The 19,257-nt window shown below is 40.6% G+C and overlaps 1 protein-coding gene across 2 annotated transcripts in view; it reads left to right on the forward strand.

Annotated features, from left to right (window-relative positions):
• The window catches only part of LOC133638542 (kinesin-like protein KIF18A), a 53,903-nt gene that overhangs the window by 6,145 nt on the left and 28,501 nt on the right, over positions 1 to 19,257 (forward strand). Inside the window, exons 2-6 of one of the 2 annotated variants that reach the window (XM_062031254.1) lie at positions 3,405 to 3,738; positions 5,059 to 5,216; positions 5,474 to 5,578; positions 5,707 to 5,817; positions 8,127 to 8,324. In XM_062031254.1, coding sequence (XP_061887238.1) covers positions 3,423 to 3,738; positions 5,059 to 5,216; positions 5,474 to 5,578; positions 5,707 to 5,817; positions 8,127 to 8,324 — 888 coding nt within the window. In that variant the 5' untranslated portion in view covers positions 3,405 to 3,422. The remainder of the gene's footprint in view (positions 1 to 3,404; positions 3,739 to 5,058; positions 5,217 to 5,473; positions 5,579 to 5,706; positions 5,818 to 8,126; positions 8,325 to 19,257) is intronic. The other variant, XM_062031262.1, reaches the window with a different exon arrangement.

Consider the following 19,257-nt stretch of genomic DNA (forward strand, 5'->3'; position numbering starts at 1 on the left):
CGTTTTAGTCAGGACTTTGGGAAGGCCATTCTAAAATCTTAATTCTAGCTTGATTTAGCAATTCCTTTACCACTTTTGACATGTGTTTGGGGTCATTGTCCTGTTGGAACACCCAACTGCGCCCAAGACCCAACCTCCGGGCTGATGATTTTAGGTTGTCCTGAAGAATTTGGAGGTACCGGTAATCCTCCTTTTTCATTGTCCCACTTACTCTCTGTAAAGCACCAGTTCCATTGGCAGCAAAACAGGCCCATAGCATTATACTACCACCACCATGCTTGATGGTAGGAATGGCGTTCCTGGGATTAAAGGCCTCACCTTTTCTCCTCCAAACATATTGCTGGGTATTGTGGCCAAACAGCTAAATTTTTGTTTCATCTGACCACAGAACTTTCCTCCAGAAGGTCTTATCTTTGTCCATGTGATGTCGGTTGAAACAAAAATTTAGCTGTTCGGCCAAGATACCCAGCAATATGTTTGGAGGAAAAAAGATGGGGCATTTAATCCCAGGAACACCATTCCTACCGTCAAGCATGGTGATTATTAGTATTATGCTATGGGCCTGTTTTGCTGCCAATGGAACTGGTGCTTTAAATGGGACAATAAAAAAGGAGGATTACGTGTGGACAATGCTGAAGAAACAAGTCCATGTCAGAAAACCAACAAATTTAGCTGAACTGCACCAATTTTGTCAAGAGGAATGGTCCAAAATTCAACCAGAAGCTTGTGGATGGCTACCAAAAGCGCCCTATTCCAGTGAAACTTGCCAAGGGACATGTGACCAAATATTAACATTGCTGTATGTATACTTTTGACCCAGCAAATTTGGTCACATTTTCAGTAGACCCATAATAAATTAATAAAAGAACCAAACTTCATGAACATTTTTTTGTGACAAACAAGAATGTGCTCCAATCACTCTATCACAAAAAAATAAGAATTGTAGAAATTATTGGAATCTCAAGACAGCCATGACATTATGTTCTTTACAAGTGTATGTAAACTTTTGACCACGACTGTATATCACCTCAAAAACAGAAATTTTACACGACATGCGCACAAACACATATTAACAGACACGCATAGGACAGCAGTCAATAAAGGTGGCGTGTTGCGTGCAGGATTTCACAGAGCACCATTGCTTCCCTTCTGTTTACTAGGTATCTTCTAACAGACATTTCCCCACCATGTTTGATCGAAGTAATTATGGTAACAGCTGATCATCGCAATCAAACTGTAATTAACAACACTATAATTGCCCAGCCCTACCGCCAACTTAAGTTTATCAGTCTGGTAAAGCTAGAAAGAGATTGGAACATTCAAAGTTATTGGGATACCCTCAGGGTTTCCCCTTAATTAACTGGACAAATGCTGATAAAAATCTACAAATCAATTTTTCAAAATAGCACTATTAACAAAACGCATTTTATTTTTACACTTTTTTTTCCAAATTCCATTGTATGTTATACTCTTCTGAAACCACCAGATTGTCAAGATACCTGTGGTGGTGCACCACAGGTATCTTGACAATTCAGGGGAAACGCTGATCTGTCAATGTACCGTCCATAAACCTGTGGCATTTTTTTAAACATCACATCATCATCATCACAAAAAGATATTTTCTTTTTTGAGAAAAGAGTTTGGTTGCATTTTGTTAATAGTGCTATTTTGAAAAATTGATTTGTAGTTTTTATCAGCATTTGTCCAGTACTTACTTTTAAATGGACAAAAGCTGAATCCAGTTATTATTGTAACAGCTTAATGAGCAGCACTGTTACAGTATATAGTAGTATAAATCTTTCTGAATGAAGTAATCATCATTATTGTTCATACATGCATAAAAATATCTCTTTAGAGCCAATGGCTAAATTAGAGCCAATGAATCTTCATAATCCGATTTGTCGACTAATCTTTAAGATAGTTGATGACTATCAAAATAGTCGTTAGTTGCAGCACTACTAACTAGCAAAAAAAAAACTTTGTCAGCAGACCAGACAATAGCTGTTTCAACCCTCTGTGCATCTGCTCAGCACAGACGTCATCACCTGTACATAGTAACTAGTTTAGCCTCTAACAAAACAACGAGCCAGTCACCATGGATTTCATTTAAACAATTACAGATACAAAAGGCATAATAAATATATCCACGTTTCATTTGCTCGGTGCTTTTAGGGGACGCGCTGTAAAGAAATTTAACAATATATGATGAACAATAATATGATGAAAAATACTTTGATTGGTGGTTCCAATTGTGTTATGCTAAAATGGCTTCTGTGAAAATGTTTAATTTCAGAACATAAATGAAAGCATATGTTAGTTATAACCAATACCATATATCATCATTCCATAATCAAATGAGTTTAATGCTACAATTTAAGAGAAGGATCAAAACAGGTTTTTTTTAAATGGTTTATTGTGGACCCAACAAAGTTTCCAGGGACCCACTGGGGACTCAATACATTGAAAACCTAAAAACACCACTAAAGACATAATGCTTAATGTTGTTCAGATTTTTATTTTTTTTAAGTTAACACCTCTAAAGGCCTTAGTGGCCACATGCGTGGACAGCACCTTTTAGCTCTTATTTCCAAAATTGTGTACACTACTGAATTGGGGTCTTATCCTGACATATGGACACTTATACTGCTATCTGGTGGTTTCAGAAGAGTATAACATACAATGGAATTTGGAAAAAAAAAAGTGTAAAAATAAAATGTTGCATGTCACTACACATGAAGTACACTTTTGTATACTTATGGACTAAGTACATCATATAAAAAGATGATTTTTAGTTTTTATTCTAATTCGGGTCCAAAAAGCCCAAATAGCAAAGAGAAATTAAAAAAAAAGCATGTAAACAAACAGCTTGGGCCTTAAGGCATCAATCTCAATGGTTTATTACATAATGGCTACATTTTCTTCCAATAAAAATGGAAGTATTTGTAATAACTTTTACGATATATAACACGTTAGTACAGAATACCTCAAAGTGTATTGCATATTTTGCTAACTTTATTTATTTATATAACACTTTTCATGCACAGGCAAATGGCAAACACAAAGTGCTGTACAAAACTGAACCTTCAATTTATTACACAATAGGTTAAAAAATACATAATATCGTGTTACCAGTCATTTTTCAGTTGCATTTCAGGTGTTTTTTTGTTTTGGATAATTTCTGTCTTTCGAGCATCTGAGAAATGCTGCAGGTTTTCCCTCCGTCAGCCACTAAAGAACAGAGATTTAAACAAACAGTCTTAAATTGTTAGCACAGCACTGTCTCGTCTTTAAAATGCATAACCTCTGTCGTTTCTTGCTCTCTGCCCTTTCCTTTCCTAAATAATTAGCAGCTAACAAATAAAAACGTGTTTCATCATTTTGCTAATATTTGCTTTTGTGTTTAGTCACCAGCGAAAAACGCAATGGCAAGCGATGTGTGCAGCCACGTGAAGGTGGTCGTTCGGGTGAGGCCAAACAACGACAGCGAGAGGTGTGAAAAATTTCGGAATGTTGTCCAAGTTGTCGATGACCACATGATCATATTTGATCCAAAAGAAGAGGACATATCATGTTTTGGGTCACAAAGAGTTCGGAGCAGAAACCTCAACAAAAGGGCGAACAAAGACCTTAAGTTTGTTTTTGATCGTGTCTTTGGCGAGACTTCTACTCAAGATGATATATTTGAGAATACCACTAAAGGAGTGCTGGATGGTGTCATGAACGGATTCAACTGTACAGGTAATATTGTTATTAATACACATTTTTTAAACCAATAAACCAATTTTATTATCAGTTATAATGTCCAAACAACTTTGAACAGTTGTATTTTATTTTTTGGAGTATCTTTGAAATCACTGCTTTGTTTAGTTTGCCTCGTACTAATCTTTGAACGAATACACGTCTCAGACAATTGCATGTTTTTGGATGTCACGTAGGTGAACAATAGTTGGATGTCAAATCTGCTACTTTGCCTACAACATTCAACAGCAACATTATTTGTTATCAGAAGTATTAGACTTGATTGAAAGATGATTTTACTGTTTTGTGTTGTTTTCTTTTTGTAGTTAGTTAAAGAAACTACTCTATCATTTTGGAAACTTTGTCCTACAGGTTTGGTTTTTCTCAAGCCATTCTAAAATTAGATTTGTTTGTCTGTCACACCAAATTAAGCTATGGGTACTTTTTTATAAAACAAGGAAATCAGTCGTCGTATTGCAAATTGAGGTTATAGTCATCATTTAGTTGGAAGCAAGGCAAGCTTATTTATAGAGCACAATTCGTACACAAGGCAATTCAAAGTGCTTTACAGAAAAAGAAGGCTAAATTAAAAATAGAAAAATCACATTTCGTATTAAAATCAGAAAAAACAACCATAATTAAAGTTAAATCAATCAAATACTGTAGATCAAATACTTTCAGTTGCCATATGCCCAATTGAATACAAGTGTTTTCAGACTGGATTTGAACATTATCCAGTCAGTCAGACCTGTCATGGCAGGTCTGACAATATTCTTGGTCCCTTAGTTAAGTATTCTCTTCCTTAGTTTACTGTTGTTTCCTTTTCAGTGCTCTTATTTTCTGTTCCACTTCCTGCCTGGCTCCATATATTGGTAACCTGAGCACACCTGTTTGTGGTTGCCATACAGGCTTCTTTATACTATAGTGTTGTGAACTGACAATTGTTACTGACTGTTTGTGTTGCTTTGCTAGCTATTCCTTTTTCTTTTTTTTTTATTTGCTGGGGCTTATAATTGCACTTCCTTTTGCTACTTATGAGTAATAAAAGATTATTTCTTACCTGCACGTTGCCTGATGACTCTTGTATTTTGAAGTCACAACTACTGAAGCGATGCATGTTCATGACATTAATAGAATTTACAGTAATTCGACACTTAATTTTTGTTATTCAAAATATGCTTAAAAAACATTTAAAACTGCAATGTTGTGATGTAGCAAGGGACGACTATACTTTTTCCATGTTAAGAATAATGGCATACTCACAATATCATTATTGTGGCCTCCACTCTGCATGATCTACACTTTTCCCTTTTGTTTTAGTTTTTGCTTATGGAGCCACTGGATCAGGAAAAACACATACCATGCTAGGTACACAAACAGAACGAGGGGTTATGTACCGTACGATGAAAGAGCTTTTCAAGCGCATGGATGATGTCAAAGAGGAGAAGGAGTTTGCTGTTGCAGTCTCATATCTTGAGGTGAACATTTTAATCGTTTTGCAAAAACCTGCTGTATATACAGTTGTTGTAATGATATTTGGTGGCAGCATGCACCAAAATGTGCATTTGTTTAAATTCCTCAATGAGTGGGCAATTAATTGGAAATTAAATGAATGTACAGTGTTCCCTTGGTTATTGTTTAGTTCCAGTCTAGTCTGCTGGAAATGCTGCCCAATATTCAAGCCATACATCATCTATTGCAATCTTTACATAAGTGTTGTTGTGTTTTACTGCAGGTTTATAATGAACAAATCAGGGACCTGTTGGCTAATGCAGGTCCTCTTGCAGTAAGAGAGGACTGTGTCAAAGGTGTGGTGATTCAGGGCCTCACGCTGCACCAGGTTAGTCGCCACACTGTCACCTCAGAATTCATATATTTTATATAAATAACAATTTAATCTGTAAACTGGCAAAATATTCTCTATATGTTAGACAGGCTAAATGGATTATGTATTTTCCCTTGAAATAGCCAAAGTCTGCAGAGCACATCCTCGAGGCGTTGGATTCTGGCAATCAAAACAGGACACAACACCCTACTGATATGAATGCCACCTCTTCCCGGTCCCATGCTGTGTTCCAGGTATTTCACTTCAGTCCCATTTGAACAAACTAAATGCTAATTTTCATTATAATATTTCAAAAAGTCAAATATAATCTATTAGGGCTGCAATGATTTATCGATTAATTTGCTTCAAATAAAGTTTAGACTTATATTATTTTTGAGTGTAAGGCCATGTCCACATATCTGGGGTTAAAACGATCTCCATCCACACAAGTAGTTTTAAAACTCTTTGTTTATACGCAAACACATGCAGCTGCTGTCATGCACATTTTGTCCAATCAGAAGCCTGGAAAAGCAGCAAAAGCCTAATTGGTGGCATTAAACCTTTTGTTGCTATGTTTACTTTGGTATACTAAACATACAATTAAATGTACATTATTTTTAAAACCAGCCTGCACTCACACAGAGCCCGGAAAACATTATGAATCTTTTTTAAAGTGCCTAAAGCACACATAGGCACCTGTGCGGCTTAAACCCAACACTCGCGGAATTATAACACATTTAATTAACAGTAAGGTGATATATTACAAGTGCAGTGAAGTGTACATTATTTCTAAAATCAGCGCACAGTAACAAGGAGCCAAAGAAACCTCTTAAATGTTTAAGTGCCTGAAGGGCAAAACCTGCAAAACTCTTGTGGAATTATAACACATTTAATCAGCAATATAGTGATACATGTGCAATGAAGTGTATATTGTCTTTAACATTAATACACGCTAACAAGGAGGAATGTTATATCACGGTTTTTTGTTTGTTTGGGGGTTTATTTTTGTCACGTGCGCACGTTCGTGAATAACTTCATGATCTGTTATTAAAAACATTAGATAATGTTGCACCTTTCTTATGACACAAAGCAAAAAGTCATGCTTGTCAAAGTTATGCCATCAGCTGTAGGTCCGACAGCCATAGTATCCAAAACAGCTGTCACTGGAGTTGGCGAGTGTCGCAGCATCTTTCAAAGCTAATTTTGTTACATATTTTCAATAATGTAGAGTGAAAATAACAGCATGTTTACGTTCAAACATACAGTAAGTCATCTTAGTGTGTTTTTTAAGCCCCCAAGGCAGTGTTGTGTACTATATATTGAGCTTTAAAAATGAATGCACAACTGTGACGTCATGAGATGAGTAAAAGTCTCTGTTTATGTTGTGTACACGCATATGCTTAAGAGTTTGCGAAAGTGTGTCAGGTTCAAACACTGATGACATCTATTAATGAGACAAGAAGCAAGGAATCATGCAGAGACAGGGTTCAATTTAGCTCATGAGGAGAACACATGGAGCTGCACACTTAGTCACAGTCTCGCCCTACGCTCTAAGGTTCAGCTCCCGTGTCCCTCTTTTTATTCAGAGTTCCATAGTCAACATCACTGAGGCCGCCTCTAAAAGGAGTGGTCACATATATTATGCAAAGCAGGTCCAAGACGCACAGTACGTGACGGAATGTGCTGGGGGCCTTGTGATTTCGCCTTGTCCCCGCTTCGTCTGCGTGTTGTCATCTTATCGTTGTTGAGGTCCTAGAAGTCTCTGCTTCGTCTGCGTGCTGTCATCTTATCTTCGTTAAGGTCCTTGAAGTCCTTGGCTGTTAGCGGGCTAAAACAAAGATAACATCTGTGGTTGAGGCCACCCCTCAGACAAGAAGTTTTGTCCTTGCATAGATTAGAAAAGTCTATCTTGAGCACAATAGCTAATAACTAAAGCAACGGACTTTAAGCATACTAAAGTTAGTGTGATAATGTATACATAATTATTCTAACAAAGTGTGTATTTTGAAGGACAAAAGGATAAGAAGCCTAAACACAGAGATAAGTATGCGTTTATAAAGTATCCGTGTTCATGTACAAATGGCCTAACTAACCAAATCCAGACCACATGCAGTTCCCAGAACTTTAAAAAGGTAAACATAGTTTTCGCATAGCCATTGTAACAGAGCGCACCTGAGAGTGGTAGTGTGTGGGTGTCATGCTCTGTGTGGCGGCAAACAGTGAAGACGTTTATTTTTTATCTTTTTAATATTCAATAATGTTAAAAGTGCAGTCTCAATGTTGATGATGTGCCGAAAAATGAATGACTCAAAAAAGGATGTGTATTCTTTAGAATACACAGTAAGGCTATAAAGTGTGTTTTATCTGATTAGCCGATTAATCAAACAAACTAATCGAAAGATTACTCAATTACAGAAATAATCAACAGGTGCAGCCCTATAATCTAATAATATAGAAGTAATCTTTTAACTTTATTCTTAAATACCACACATTTATTTTTATAACTACAACAGAAGGATTGTTGGTGTCTTGATGACCTTATGAGTACTTTATTTTTCTCCAGATATATTTGCGACAGCAGGACAAAACGGCAAGTCTCAATCGCAACGTGTGTGTGGCAAAAATGAGCCTAATTGATCTGGCAGGCTCAGAAAGAGCTAGTGCCACCAACACCAAAGGGCAACGCTTTCGAGAGGGTGCAAACATCAACCGTTCACTCCTCGCACTGGGGAACGTTATCAACGCTCTTGCCGACCCTAAGGTGAGTCAGATTATTCTATGTTCATTAAATATGGATTAAGGTATTTCCAGAATGTTGGAAAAACCACATACCGGGTACATATATTTTATTATAGCTTGTATTGTTGATTGTACCACCTGTTTCCAATATGAACTATAAAGAACTACTACTTCAAGTCACATATTAAAAAAAGAAAAGTTGGTTTAAAACTCATCAGATGAGTCAGATTAAAGGTGGAAAAAGAGATGTAACGATAAACCGCGGTTAAACAGTCCATGGTTAGTATTACCGTTTCAAATACAAATTTGCGTAAAACCGTGATTGATAACATGTTAACAAACTCACAGACCGATACTGACACTGCTCATTTACTGGAGAAGCAAGCTTGCGCTAGCTAGTTTAAATGTTAACATGAAAACAAAAGACATTTCCCCTTATACCCATTAAAAAAAAACATTCCCCAATATAAAATTATATAATACATTACTGTTTGAGCAACTGAGATATTCAGTTGTGCACATTAATTCTAAAAGCTGTGCTCTCTTAGAGAGTTCAATCGATATTTGGAAGGATTATGACAACAGGAAATTAATCTGGTTGACGTCACATACACTACCGTTCAAAAGTTTGGGGTCACATTGAAATGTCCTTATTTTTTAAGGAAAAGCACTGTACTTTTCAATGACTTTAAAGAAATACACTGTACACATTGCTAATGTGGTAAATGACTGTTCTAGCTGCAAATGTCTGGTTTTTGGTGCAATATCTACATAGGTGTATAGAGGCCCATTTCCAGAAACTATCACTCCATTGTTCTAATGGTACAATGTGTTTGCTCATTGGCTCAGAAGGCTAATTGATGATTAGAAAACCCTTGTGCAATCATGTTCACACATCTGAAAACAGTTTAGCTTGTTACAGAAGCTACAAAACTGACCTTCCTTTGAGCAGATTGAGTTTCTGGAGCATCACAGTTGTGAGGTCAATTAAACGCTCAAAATGGCCAGAAAAAGAGAACTTTCATCTGAAACTCGACAGTCTATTCTTGTTCTTAGAAATGAAGGCTATTCCACAAAATTGTTTGGGTGACCCCAAACTTTTGAACGGTAGTGTAAACCGGACGTGACGCACCCAACACACGTTTTTTTTTCACTTAAACTTTAAGAAGATAAAAATATTTAAACACACATAAGGATTATGGCCTAAGTAGCCAGAACATTATTTTTATATACCATATTACTGCCAATAAAGTATATTGTGTGGCTATGTATTTATTGTATTGTTGTGCTCGTAGCGTGAAAGCTAGACAACTTGAAGTATAGTTGACACACAAAAACGTGTGCGTCGTTTATTCATCAAAGCACAAGCAAGAATGAACGCTTTCATCACAAACACTCAAATATCGCGGGAACAACAAACCCCCACCTTTGTGAGAATCTACTGACGGCCACTTAAAGGGGCCGCGCCGAATTACTCGCTCTTAACTGCACACAAAGAACAACATTGTCATATACACAATAGAACAGTACGGTGAAAGATGATGACAAAGTCAAATAACAGGTGTGGTGAATTATGTCCTTAAATCAACCGCTACACACGTCCCCCCCAGAATTCGCCATCACAAAGGAAAACAAACTGTCAATGGACAGTGGACAAAAACAAACGCTGCTCCCCTCAAGGAAGCGGGAACATAAGACGGCGTAAGGCCGTGTTGAGAAGTGGGGATGGGGGCAAAACTCTTGGCAGCATCGAGGGGAGCAGCTCGCTGCTTACTGGCGGACCAAGGTTCCGTCGTGCTAGGAATAAAGTCACCTGGCACCCGCAGGGGCTGGCCATACACCAACTCTGCCGAGGAAGATTGCAAGTCTTCCTTGGGGGCAGTCCGAAGCCCCAGCATCACCCAAGGGAGCTTGTCTACCCAAGCGCTGTCCTTCAAGGACGCCCTAAGCGCTGCCTTCATGGACCTGTGAAATCGCTCACACATACCATTGGCCTGCGGGTGATACGCCGTCGTGTGGTGGAGTTTCACTCCCAAGCTCTCGGCCACAGCGGCCCACAGCTCAGAAATGAACTGAGTGCCCCGGTCGGATGATATGTCCGATGGGGTACCGAAATGGGCAACCCACGTACCAATGAACGCACGCGCCACCTCCGCGGAGGTGGCGGACGTCAGAGGTACTGCCTCTGGCCAGCGGGTGGTCCTGTCGACTATCGGGAGGAGGTATGTGCAGCCGCGTGAGGATGGGAGAGGCCACATTGACATGGTCAAAACGGTGCTCCGGAACCGTAAACGGTGCCAGTGGGGCCTGCGTGTGGCAGTGCACTTTTGAGCGCTGGCATGCCACACATGTGGAAGCCCAGTCCCTAACGTCTTTCTTCAGGCCACGCCAGACAAATTTAGCAGCAACCAGCCGCTGGGAAGGTTTCCTCCCAGGGTGGGAAAGGCCGTGGATGGAGTCGAACACACGCCGCCTCCAAATGGCGGGCACAAGGGGCCGTGGCCGACCGGTAGCGACGTCACAAAGGAGCGTAACCCCTGTGTCCTCAAATGGGACCTCAGACAACCGTAACCCTATGGCTGCAGCCTTCAGAGCTTGGATGTCCGGGTCATCGGCCTGGTCAACTGCCATTTGTGCAAAATCGAGCCCCACATGGACAGCGCTCACGATGGCTCGGGAAAGGCAATCAGCAACGACATTGCTCTTACCAGCAAGGTGCTGGATGTCCGTCGTGAACTCTGAGACGTAGGAGAGGTGCCTCTGTTGCCGAGCCGACCACGGTTCAGCCGTCTTGGCCATCGCGAAAGTGAGGGGTTTGTGGTCCACAAAAGCTGTGAAAGGCCGGCCTTCAAGTAACGAACGGAAATGGCGTATGGCCAGATAGAGGCCAAGGAGCTCACGGTCAAATGTGCTATATTTCCGCTCGCATGGGCGCAACTGCCTGCTAAAGAAAGCCAAAGGTTGCCAAGTGCCACCCGCCCACTGCTCATGCACTGCACCTACAGCATAATCTGACGCGTCCGTGGTGATTGCAATAGGAGCATCGGGTAATGGGTGTGCCAGCAGGGTAGCTTTAGGGAGAGCAGACATGACCCCCAAAAAAGCAGTCTGCCGCGCGTCAGACCAGTCTACCATGTGCTTGGGAGCAGCTCCTTTAAGAGCATCATACAGCGGCCGCATGAGGTCAGCTGCCCGGGGGATGAAACGATGGTAAAAATTCACCATGCCAAGGAACTCCTGAAGAGCCTTAACCGTGAGTGGGCGGGGGAAGTTTGCGACGGCAGCAACCTTTGCTGGGAGGGGAACTGCCCCGCACTCCGTGACACGATGTCCGAGGAAGTCGATAACAGACAACCCGAACTGGCACTTAGCTGGGTTGACAATGAGCCTGTGTTGGCTAAGGCGCTGAAAAAGGGACCTGAGGTGGGTCACATGCTCGGCCTGAGAGGTGCTCGCGACCAGGATATCGTCCAAATAGACAAACAGAAACGGCAAATCACGTAAAACAGAGTCCATCAACCGCTGGAAAGTCTGTGCGGCACTCTTAAGGCCAAAAGGCATACGTAAAAATTCAAACAGTCCAAATGGGGTGATGACCGCTGTCTTCGGGATATCAGAGGGGTGGACCGGCACCTGATGATAGCCCCGGACGAGATCTACCTTAGAAAACAGTTTTCCCAGCAAGGTTGGCGGAAAAATCTTGTATGTGGGGAACGGATAACGGTCCGGGGTAGTCGCGTCGTTGAGTCTGCGGTAATCACCGCATGGCCGCCAACCACCTCCGGGCTTCTCCACCATGTGGAGGGGCGACGCCCACGGGCTGTCTGAGCGGCGAATGATCCTGAGGTGGTTCCATGGTCTCGAATTCAGCTCTAGCGATGGAGAGCTTAGCAGGGTCCAGGCGCCGGGCTCGTGCGTGCACAGGGGGGCCCGTGGTGGCAATGTGGTGTTCCACACCATGCTTGGCGGTAGATGACAAGAACGTGGGCTGCGCCAGGGTGGGGAACTCAGCGAGGAGGCGCAGAAAAACGTCTGCGGTGGGTAGCATGCTGGAAAGCCTGATGGAGTTCGTCGCGCTGAGACTGCACTTGTACGAGCAGAAAGTAATCGCATCCACCAAACGCCTGTTTTTTACATTCACAAGGAGGCCGAAAGCACAGAGAAAATCTGCACCGATGAGCGGCACCGTCACTTTAGCAGTCACAAAGTTCCAACTGAAACGCTGTCCACCAAAACACAGTTCCACGTACCGTATTCCATAAGTGTGGGTAGGGCTGCCATTGGCCGCTTCCATGGGGGGGCCAAGTGACTCAGACAGCATGTCCAACCTTGATGCTGGCAGGACGCTCTTCTGCGCACCGGTGTCACACAGGAACCGTCGTCCAGAGAGGGAGTCCTGGATGAAGAGCAGCCTGCCAGTACTGCCGACGCTCATGGCCACTGCTGAGCGCCGGCCCCGGCGTTTCCCGGCGGCGGTCCTTGAAAACTGCATGGGGGACGGCACCGCCTAGCTTTGGTCCCGAACTTTGCGTGGAAAAAACATAGTCCAGAATCCGGTTGTCGCCTGGGGGGCGCAGCAGCAGCAGCGAGAGTGGAAGAATCTGCCATGGGTCTTTCTGTCTCAGCCGGAAGGAATGCAGCCACATAGGTCGGTTGGGAAGCTAAAAAAAACTTATCAGCTTCAGCAGCTAGTTCGCAGCAGTCCAAAATGGTGGTGTTGGCTAAAGCAGCCCGCACCTGAGAAGGCAGGAGTCTCAGGAAATACTGCACGAAGAAGAATCCAGGTCTGTGCTCACCTAAGAGGCCTGGCATGTTGTTCATTAGTTCAGAGGGCTTGCAATCGGCAAGCCCCTGCAACGAAAAAAGGCAGTTAGCTCGCTCCGCGTCGGAAAGTTGAAATGTCTGTAAGAGGTGAGCCTTCAACGTGAGGTACTTGTTCCTCTCCGGTGGGTGCGTAAGGGCGTTAACCACTCTGGTCGCCGTCGCGCTCCCGAGGGAGGACACGACATAATAAAACTTAGTGTCGTCCTCGGTGATACCACGCAGGGCAAACTGTGCCTCGGCCTGGGCAAACCATGCGGTCGCGGAAGTTTCCCAGAACTCGGGCAGCTTTAGAGAAACCGCATTCGCCGTCATGGTCTATAAAAATCACTGAATCCGTACAGTGAAGCGTCGGGGTCACCAGTGTTGTGCTCGTAGCGTGAAAGCTAGACAACTTGAAGTATAGTTGACACACAAAAACGTGTGCGTCGTTTATTCATCAAAGCACCAGCAAGAATGAACGCTTTCATCACAAACACTCAAATATCGCGGGAACAACAAACCCCCACCTTTGTGAGAATCTACTGACGGCCACTTAAAGGGGCCGCACCAAATTACTCGCTCTTAACTGCACACAAAGAACAACATTGTCATGTACACAATAGAACAGTACGGTGAAAGATGATGACAAAGTCAAATAACAGGTGTGGTGAATTAAGACCTTAAATCAACCGCTACAGTATTCATTTTATTATTATTAAATTAAACTAAAGTGTGTATGAGTACTTTCTGAGCACACTAGTAGCAATAACGTAAAAATGATAGCCATGATAATTTTGATGACAATAACAGTTATATCACATTTTCATATCGTTACGTCCCTAGTGGGAAATAATTATATTTTTGCATACATTGTTTTAATGTGTTTCCCACACATTCCTTTGTGTGGCCCACCACTAATGAATTTGGACCGCCACAAATACATCCGTTTCCTAATACAGAATAAGAAGACGTAGTAGGATAGACCTGTATTGCTAACTTAGCAACTTTGTCATGTAGAGATGGGAATTGATACTGCACAGGGGAACATGGGAGATGTCGTTTACTTCTCAGACCGTCCCACTCAATAGCACCAGAACAAATACACTTACAGGAGTACTCCAAAGTTCTTATTTGATACCTTCACATGCCACAACATTATCGTGAGAACTTTGAAAATGTATTTACATTACCGTTGCATCCTCCGTAAGCAACCAAAACAATTGTCTGAGTCTGAGTTCTTCAAAGTAAATATGGAGAAACTCATTGCTTCCTAACAATTTTATTTATAGAATGGATGAATGGGGGTTGGGGAAAGTCCACATTCTCCTCATTTGTTTCATTTTCATCATGTTTTCACCCGCCTATGTTGCTTTTGTTGACTGTCCGTCCGTCTGTCAGAAGGATTACGCAAAAACTACTTGACCCTGAAAAAAATTATTTTGGTGAAAAGCTGCTTTGACCCAACCATGAACCCATTACATGTCAGTCTACATATGGAGCAAAGGGCAGACCAGGACTTTTTAGCAAGGCACAGTGTTCTTTTCGCGTCATCATGGATTCCTGGTCAAATAATATGCTCTGATATGCAGTATTGATGCTTTTAACAATATGTTACCGATACACAGTGGTATTGTGTAACTGTTCTACGAGAGAGTTTTGTGCAGAATTTTCCCATTTCATGTAGCTAAATGAGATAAGAAAAAAACTTACTATCGTAAGAGTGAGTTTGAGACCACCACATGCAATTACGGCAATCATTTCGGTACTTGTGTATTGCATGTAATTAGATTATGTGTACCAATACCCTGTTTCTAGTGAGTGTGTGTATTGTTTAAGTATACATATACTGTATTTTTTAATTTACTGATAAACTCCCAATTTCAAATTGCATAATGCCTAAAAATTACAGTTTAATGCTATGTGATTACTACACTATAATAGGCATTTCTTACATTCTTTGTGACAGTAAACTGCATAGTATTTAGACGAGGGTTGTCACAATACCAGAATTTCAGCAATCGATCCCAATACCTATGAATGTTTACGATTCTCTAAGCTTATTCGATACCACGATTTAAAAAAAGTAATCTAATGTACTTTTAAACTTACTTTATTGAAAACTGTTTCAAAGTGTCAAGTATTTTGAATTACTGTGCTTTAACATATTTCTGCAAATAATTAAAATCGCAGTAGCAGCTGCAAAGAGGCTACTATATATTCAAAAAGGAACAGAAGTGGGCAATAGCCTCCCAGTATATCAAAACAAACAATATTGTGCTAATAGGTATGGTCATAAATGACAACAATAGTCAACTATTTTTTTTTTTTTAAATGACAGCAATAATGTGGAGTCTTAAAGTATGTAAAGTATGAGCAAGGGCGAGCCCGAAGCCCGAAATCCGCATTTCTGACAGACGTTCATAAATAAATGGGGAAACACTGGCTCGTTTTTTTAAAGACAGCAGGCGTTCTTCTTCGATGCTGGCCTAGTGCTCAGGTGCCAAGATTAGATGTGCCTTGCAGAAGAAACCGTGACGATACTGAAAAAAAAGCATGTATCATTACTTTTGACAACCCTAATTTATTTGTTTATTTTTACACGCTATGGGCATTACAGATTTTAAAGTTTAGTAGGGCTAAGTGATCTGTTCACCCTGTAAAACCCTCCACAAACCCCTACTCATTTCCTATCCCATCCCAATAGTTACAGGTGAATTAAGTGGTTATATCAATCAATCAATCAAACTTTATTTCTAAAACACTTTTCATACATAAAAGAAATACAACACAAAGTGCTTTACAGACTTAAAAAATACCCCAATAATCCACATCCCACATCATCAGTTGCACACACATGCACAAATGAATGCATGGCTGAGTACAGAGGAGCCAGTTGAATAAACACTATCACAGGAGCCATCTGCACCAGGACATCACCAGACCACGGCCACCAGGACACTGACACAAAGCGCCCCCACAGCCATGGCCGATAACCCTTAATGCAGAGGGCTCCCTCTTAGGAACGCTAAAATTAAAAATAATAAAACATGTAAAATTAGTAAGCACCATGTGTAGGAATGAAGAATAAAATACAAGTAAAACATATTATGAAGATAGGGGCTGTCAAACGATTAAAATATTTGATCACATTTTGTTTATAGTTAACTCAAAATTAATCGTGATAATCGCAGATGTGTTTAATTTTTCACCCTAGGCAGATCATTTTCAGGGAATGGGGGCTATCCCAGCTGTATAATATGTGATATTTCTACCTGAATTTATGCTTCTGATATTGTGTACATTACATGTTGTACAAGTTAATGGTCTTCATATTGCTGGATGACAATGTTTTAACCTTCTCTATTAATTAATAAAATGTAATATTGAGCCTGCGAATCATTTTGTAATTGAGGACTCGACCAGAACGTGTTATAAAATAATTTACACAATATTTCAGCCAGCCAGAAAACCCCCACCCCACCCGCCTTCATATTCCTCAACTGATGTACTAGCATTTCTTTAAGTGCAAATATCACATAATAATATTACAAAACATCTCTGACAAAGCATGATCGTAATGTAAGACATTTTTATTTTGTTAATATCACGGTTTCCCCTAAATTGCCAAAATACCTTTGATGGTGGGGGTGTGGTTAGGGGCTTGGTCGATATGACTCATTGCAAGATTTGCTATGATGCATATATTCTTTAAAAATGAAAAAAAAAAAAAGGTGAATATACATTTAAAACAAATCTGTTATTTAGTATTAACATATACATTTATCTTACATAATATCGTTTTGTTCTATTTTGAAATTGTTGCTGCTTATTGTACAATGTACTTTGTTGAGAATTTTATTTTTTTTGAGATTTCTTTAAAAAAAATTACTCACTCTTTCTTTAATAAAAAGGACTGGCTACACGTCCAGCATTTATTTTTGGTGTTATTGGCAACTGTATTTGTGTTTAAAGGCCTACTGAAATGATTTTTTTTTATTTAAACGGGAATAGCAGATCCATTCTATGTGTCATACTTGATCATTTCGCAATATTGCCATATTTTTGCTGAAAGGATTTAGTAGAGAAAATCGACGATAAAGTTCGCAACTTTTGCTCGCTGATAAAAAAAGCCTTGCCTGTACCGGAAGTAGCGTGACGTCACAGGAGCTAGTATTCCTCACAATTCCCCATTGTTTACAATGGAGCGAGAGAGATTCGGACCGAGAAAGTGACGATTACCCCATTAATTTGAGCGAGGATAAAAGATTCGTAGATGAGGAACGTTACAGTGAAGGACTTGAGAGGACATTTAAAGTGACTTTTATCTCCAAGACAATACATCGGTGACACACTTAGCTACTGAGCTAACGTGCTAGCATCGTTCTCAAATGAAGATAGAAACAAAATAAATAAACCCCTGACTGGAAGGATAGACAGAAGACCAACAATAATATTAAACCATGTACATGTAACTACACGGTTAAAAATTCTCAGCCTGGTAAGGCTTAACTATGCTGTTGCTAACGACGCTAAGGCTAATTTAGCAACTTAGCAACCGGACCTCACAGAACTATGTACTCTCTCCTTTTTCTATTGTGGATCACGGATTTGTATTTTAAACCACCTCGGATACTATATCCTCTTGAAAATGAGAGTCGAGCACGCGAAATGGACATTTAAAGTGACTTTTATCTCCAAGACAATACATCGGTGACACACTTAGCTACTGAGCTAACGTGCTAGCGTCGTTCTCAAATGAAGATAGAAACAAAATAAATAAACCCCTGACTGGAAGGATAGACAGAAGACCAACAATAATATTAAACCATGTACATGTAACTACACGGTTAAAAATTCTCAGCCTGGTAAGGCTTAACTATGCTGTTGCTAACGACGCTAAGGCTAATTTAGCAACTTAGCAACCGGACCTCACAGAACTATGATAAAACATTAGCGCTCCACGTACGCCAGCCAGCCCTCATCTTCCCATCAACAGCCGTACTCACCTGCATTCCAGCGATCAACGGCGCGACAAAGGACTTCATCCGTGGGTTTGGCGGCAAGCATCGGCTAGGCGTCAGGGTAAGTAGTCCTTGTTGTGTTGCTGTAAGTATTGTAATGCCCCGCAGTGGAGAAGGAGTCACACAGACGAGGATGCGCTGCTCAATCGCTTTATTAACAAGCGGTAACTGGTTGTAGTTCAAAAAGTAACGCACACACATACACAAGCTGCTGTTAGCCAAAACTCACGCTCACACACACTCAAGTTCTCCGCCAACTCACTCGCGCATGCGCGTTCCCCAAATCCTTAAAGACACAGTACACTAATGCAAATATCACAGATATTACAGTATTGTACTTAGCCGCTAAGACACCGATCGATCCCAACTACAACGTTCTTCTTTGCAGTCTCCATTGTTCATTAAACCAATTGCAAAAGATTCACCAACACAGATGTCCAGAATACTGTGGAATTTTGTCGAAAAAAACAAGAGGCTTTTCTATCGGGTCCGATGGGGTCCAACCACTTCCGTTGCTTTTGTGACGTCACGCGCATAAATCATATCCAAAGGAGTTTTTCAACCGGAAGTGTGGCGGGAATTTTAAAATTGCACTTTATAAGTTAACCCGGCCGTATTGGCATGTGTTGCAATGTTAAGATTTCATCATTGATATATAAACTATCAGACTGCGTGGTTGGTAGTAGTGGGTTTCAGTAGGCCTTTAAAGACTCTGTTTTGATACTGTCGTGCCATGTCCGTGACGAAAAGCAGTGTTGGCGCTAGGAATTTTCAAAATGAGGTCCCAAGTTCCCCATCAAGTCATAAAAATGGGGTCCCACAGTAAATTTTTTGGGTCCCACTTTTTGTAACTGTTTTGAAAACAAATGATAAATGTATGCATTATTCTGTTATATCTCACATTCTATATTGTGTTTTGGAAAAAGGTTGTCATAAACGTTACTTAATTCATTAAATAAATAATACAATAGATAACAATGTTTTATGCATACGTAAATTTATTCAGTTATAAACATTCATTCACTTTCTTCTTTCCTTCATGGATTCAAACTTTACCGCTGCTGGTAGTTTTTTCTATATTTTTATTTAATAAGTTGTAGGTGTATAATTTCATGAATTCGGTCATGAAAT

This window comes from Entelurus aequoreus, linkage group LG02 (assembly GCF_033978785.1).
Source record: "Entelurus aequoreus isolate RoL-2023_Sb linkage group LG02, RoL_Eaeq_v1.1, whole genome shotgun sequence".
Taxonomy (NCBI): Eukaryota; Metazoa; Chordata; class Actinopteri; order Syngnathiformes; family Syngnathidae; genus Entelurus; species Entelurus aequoreus.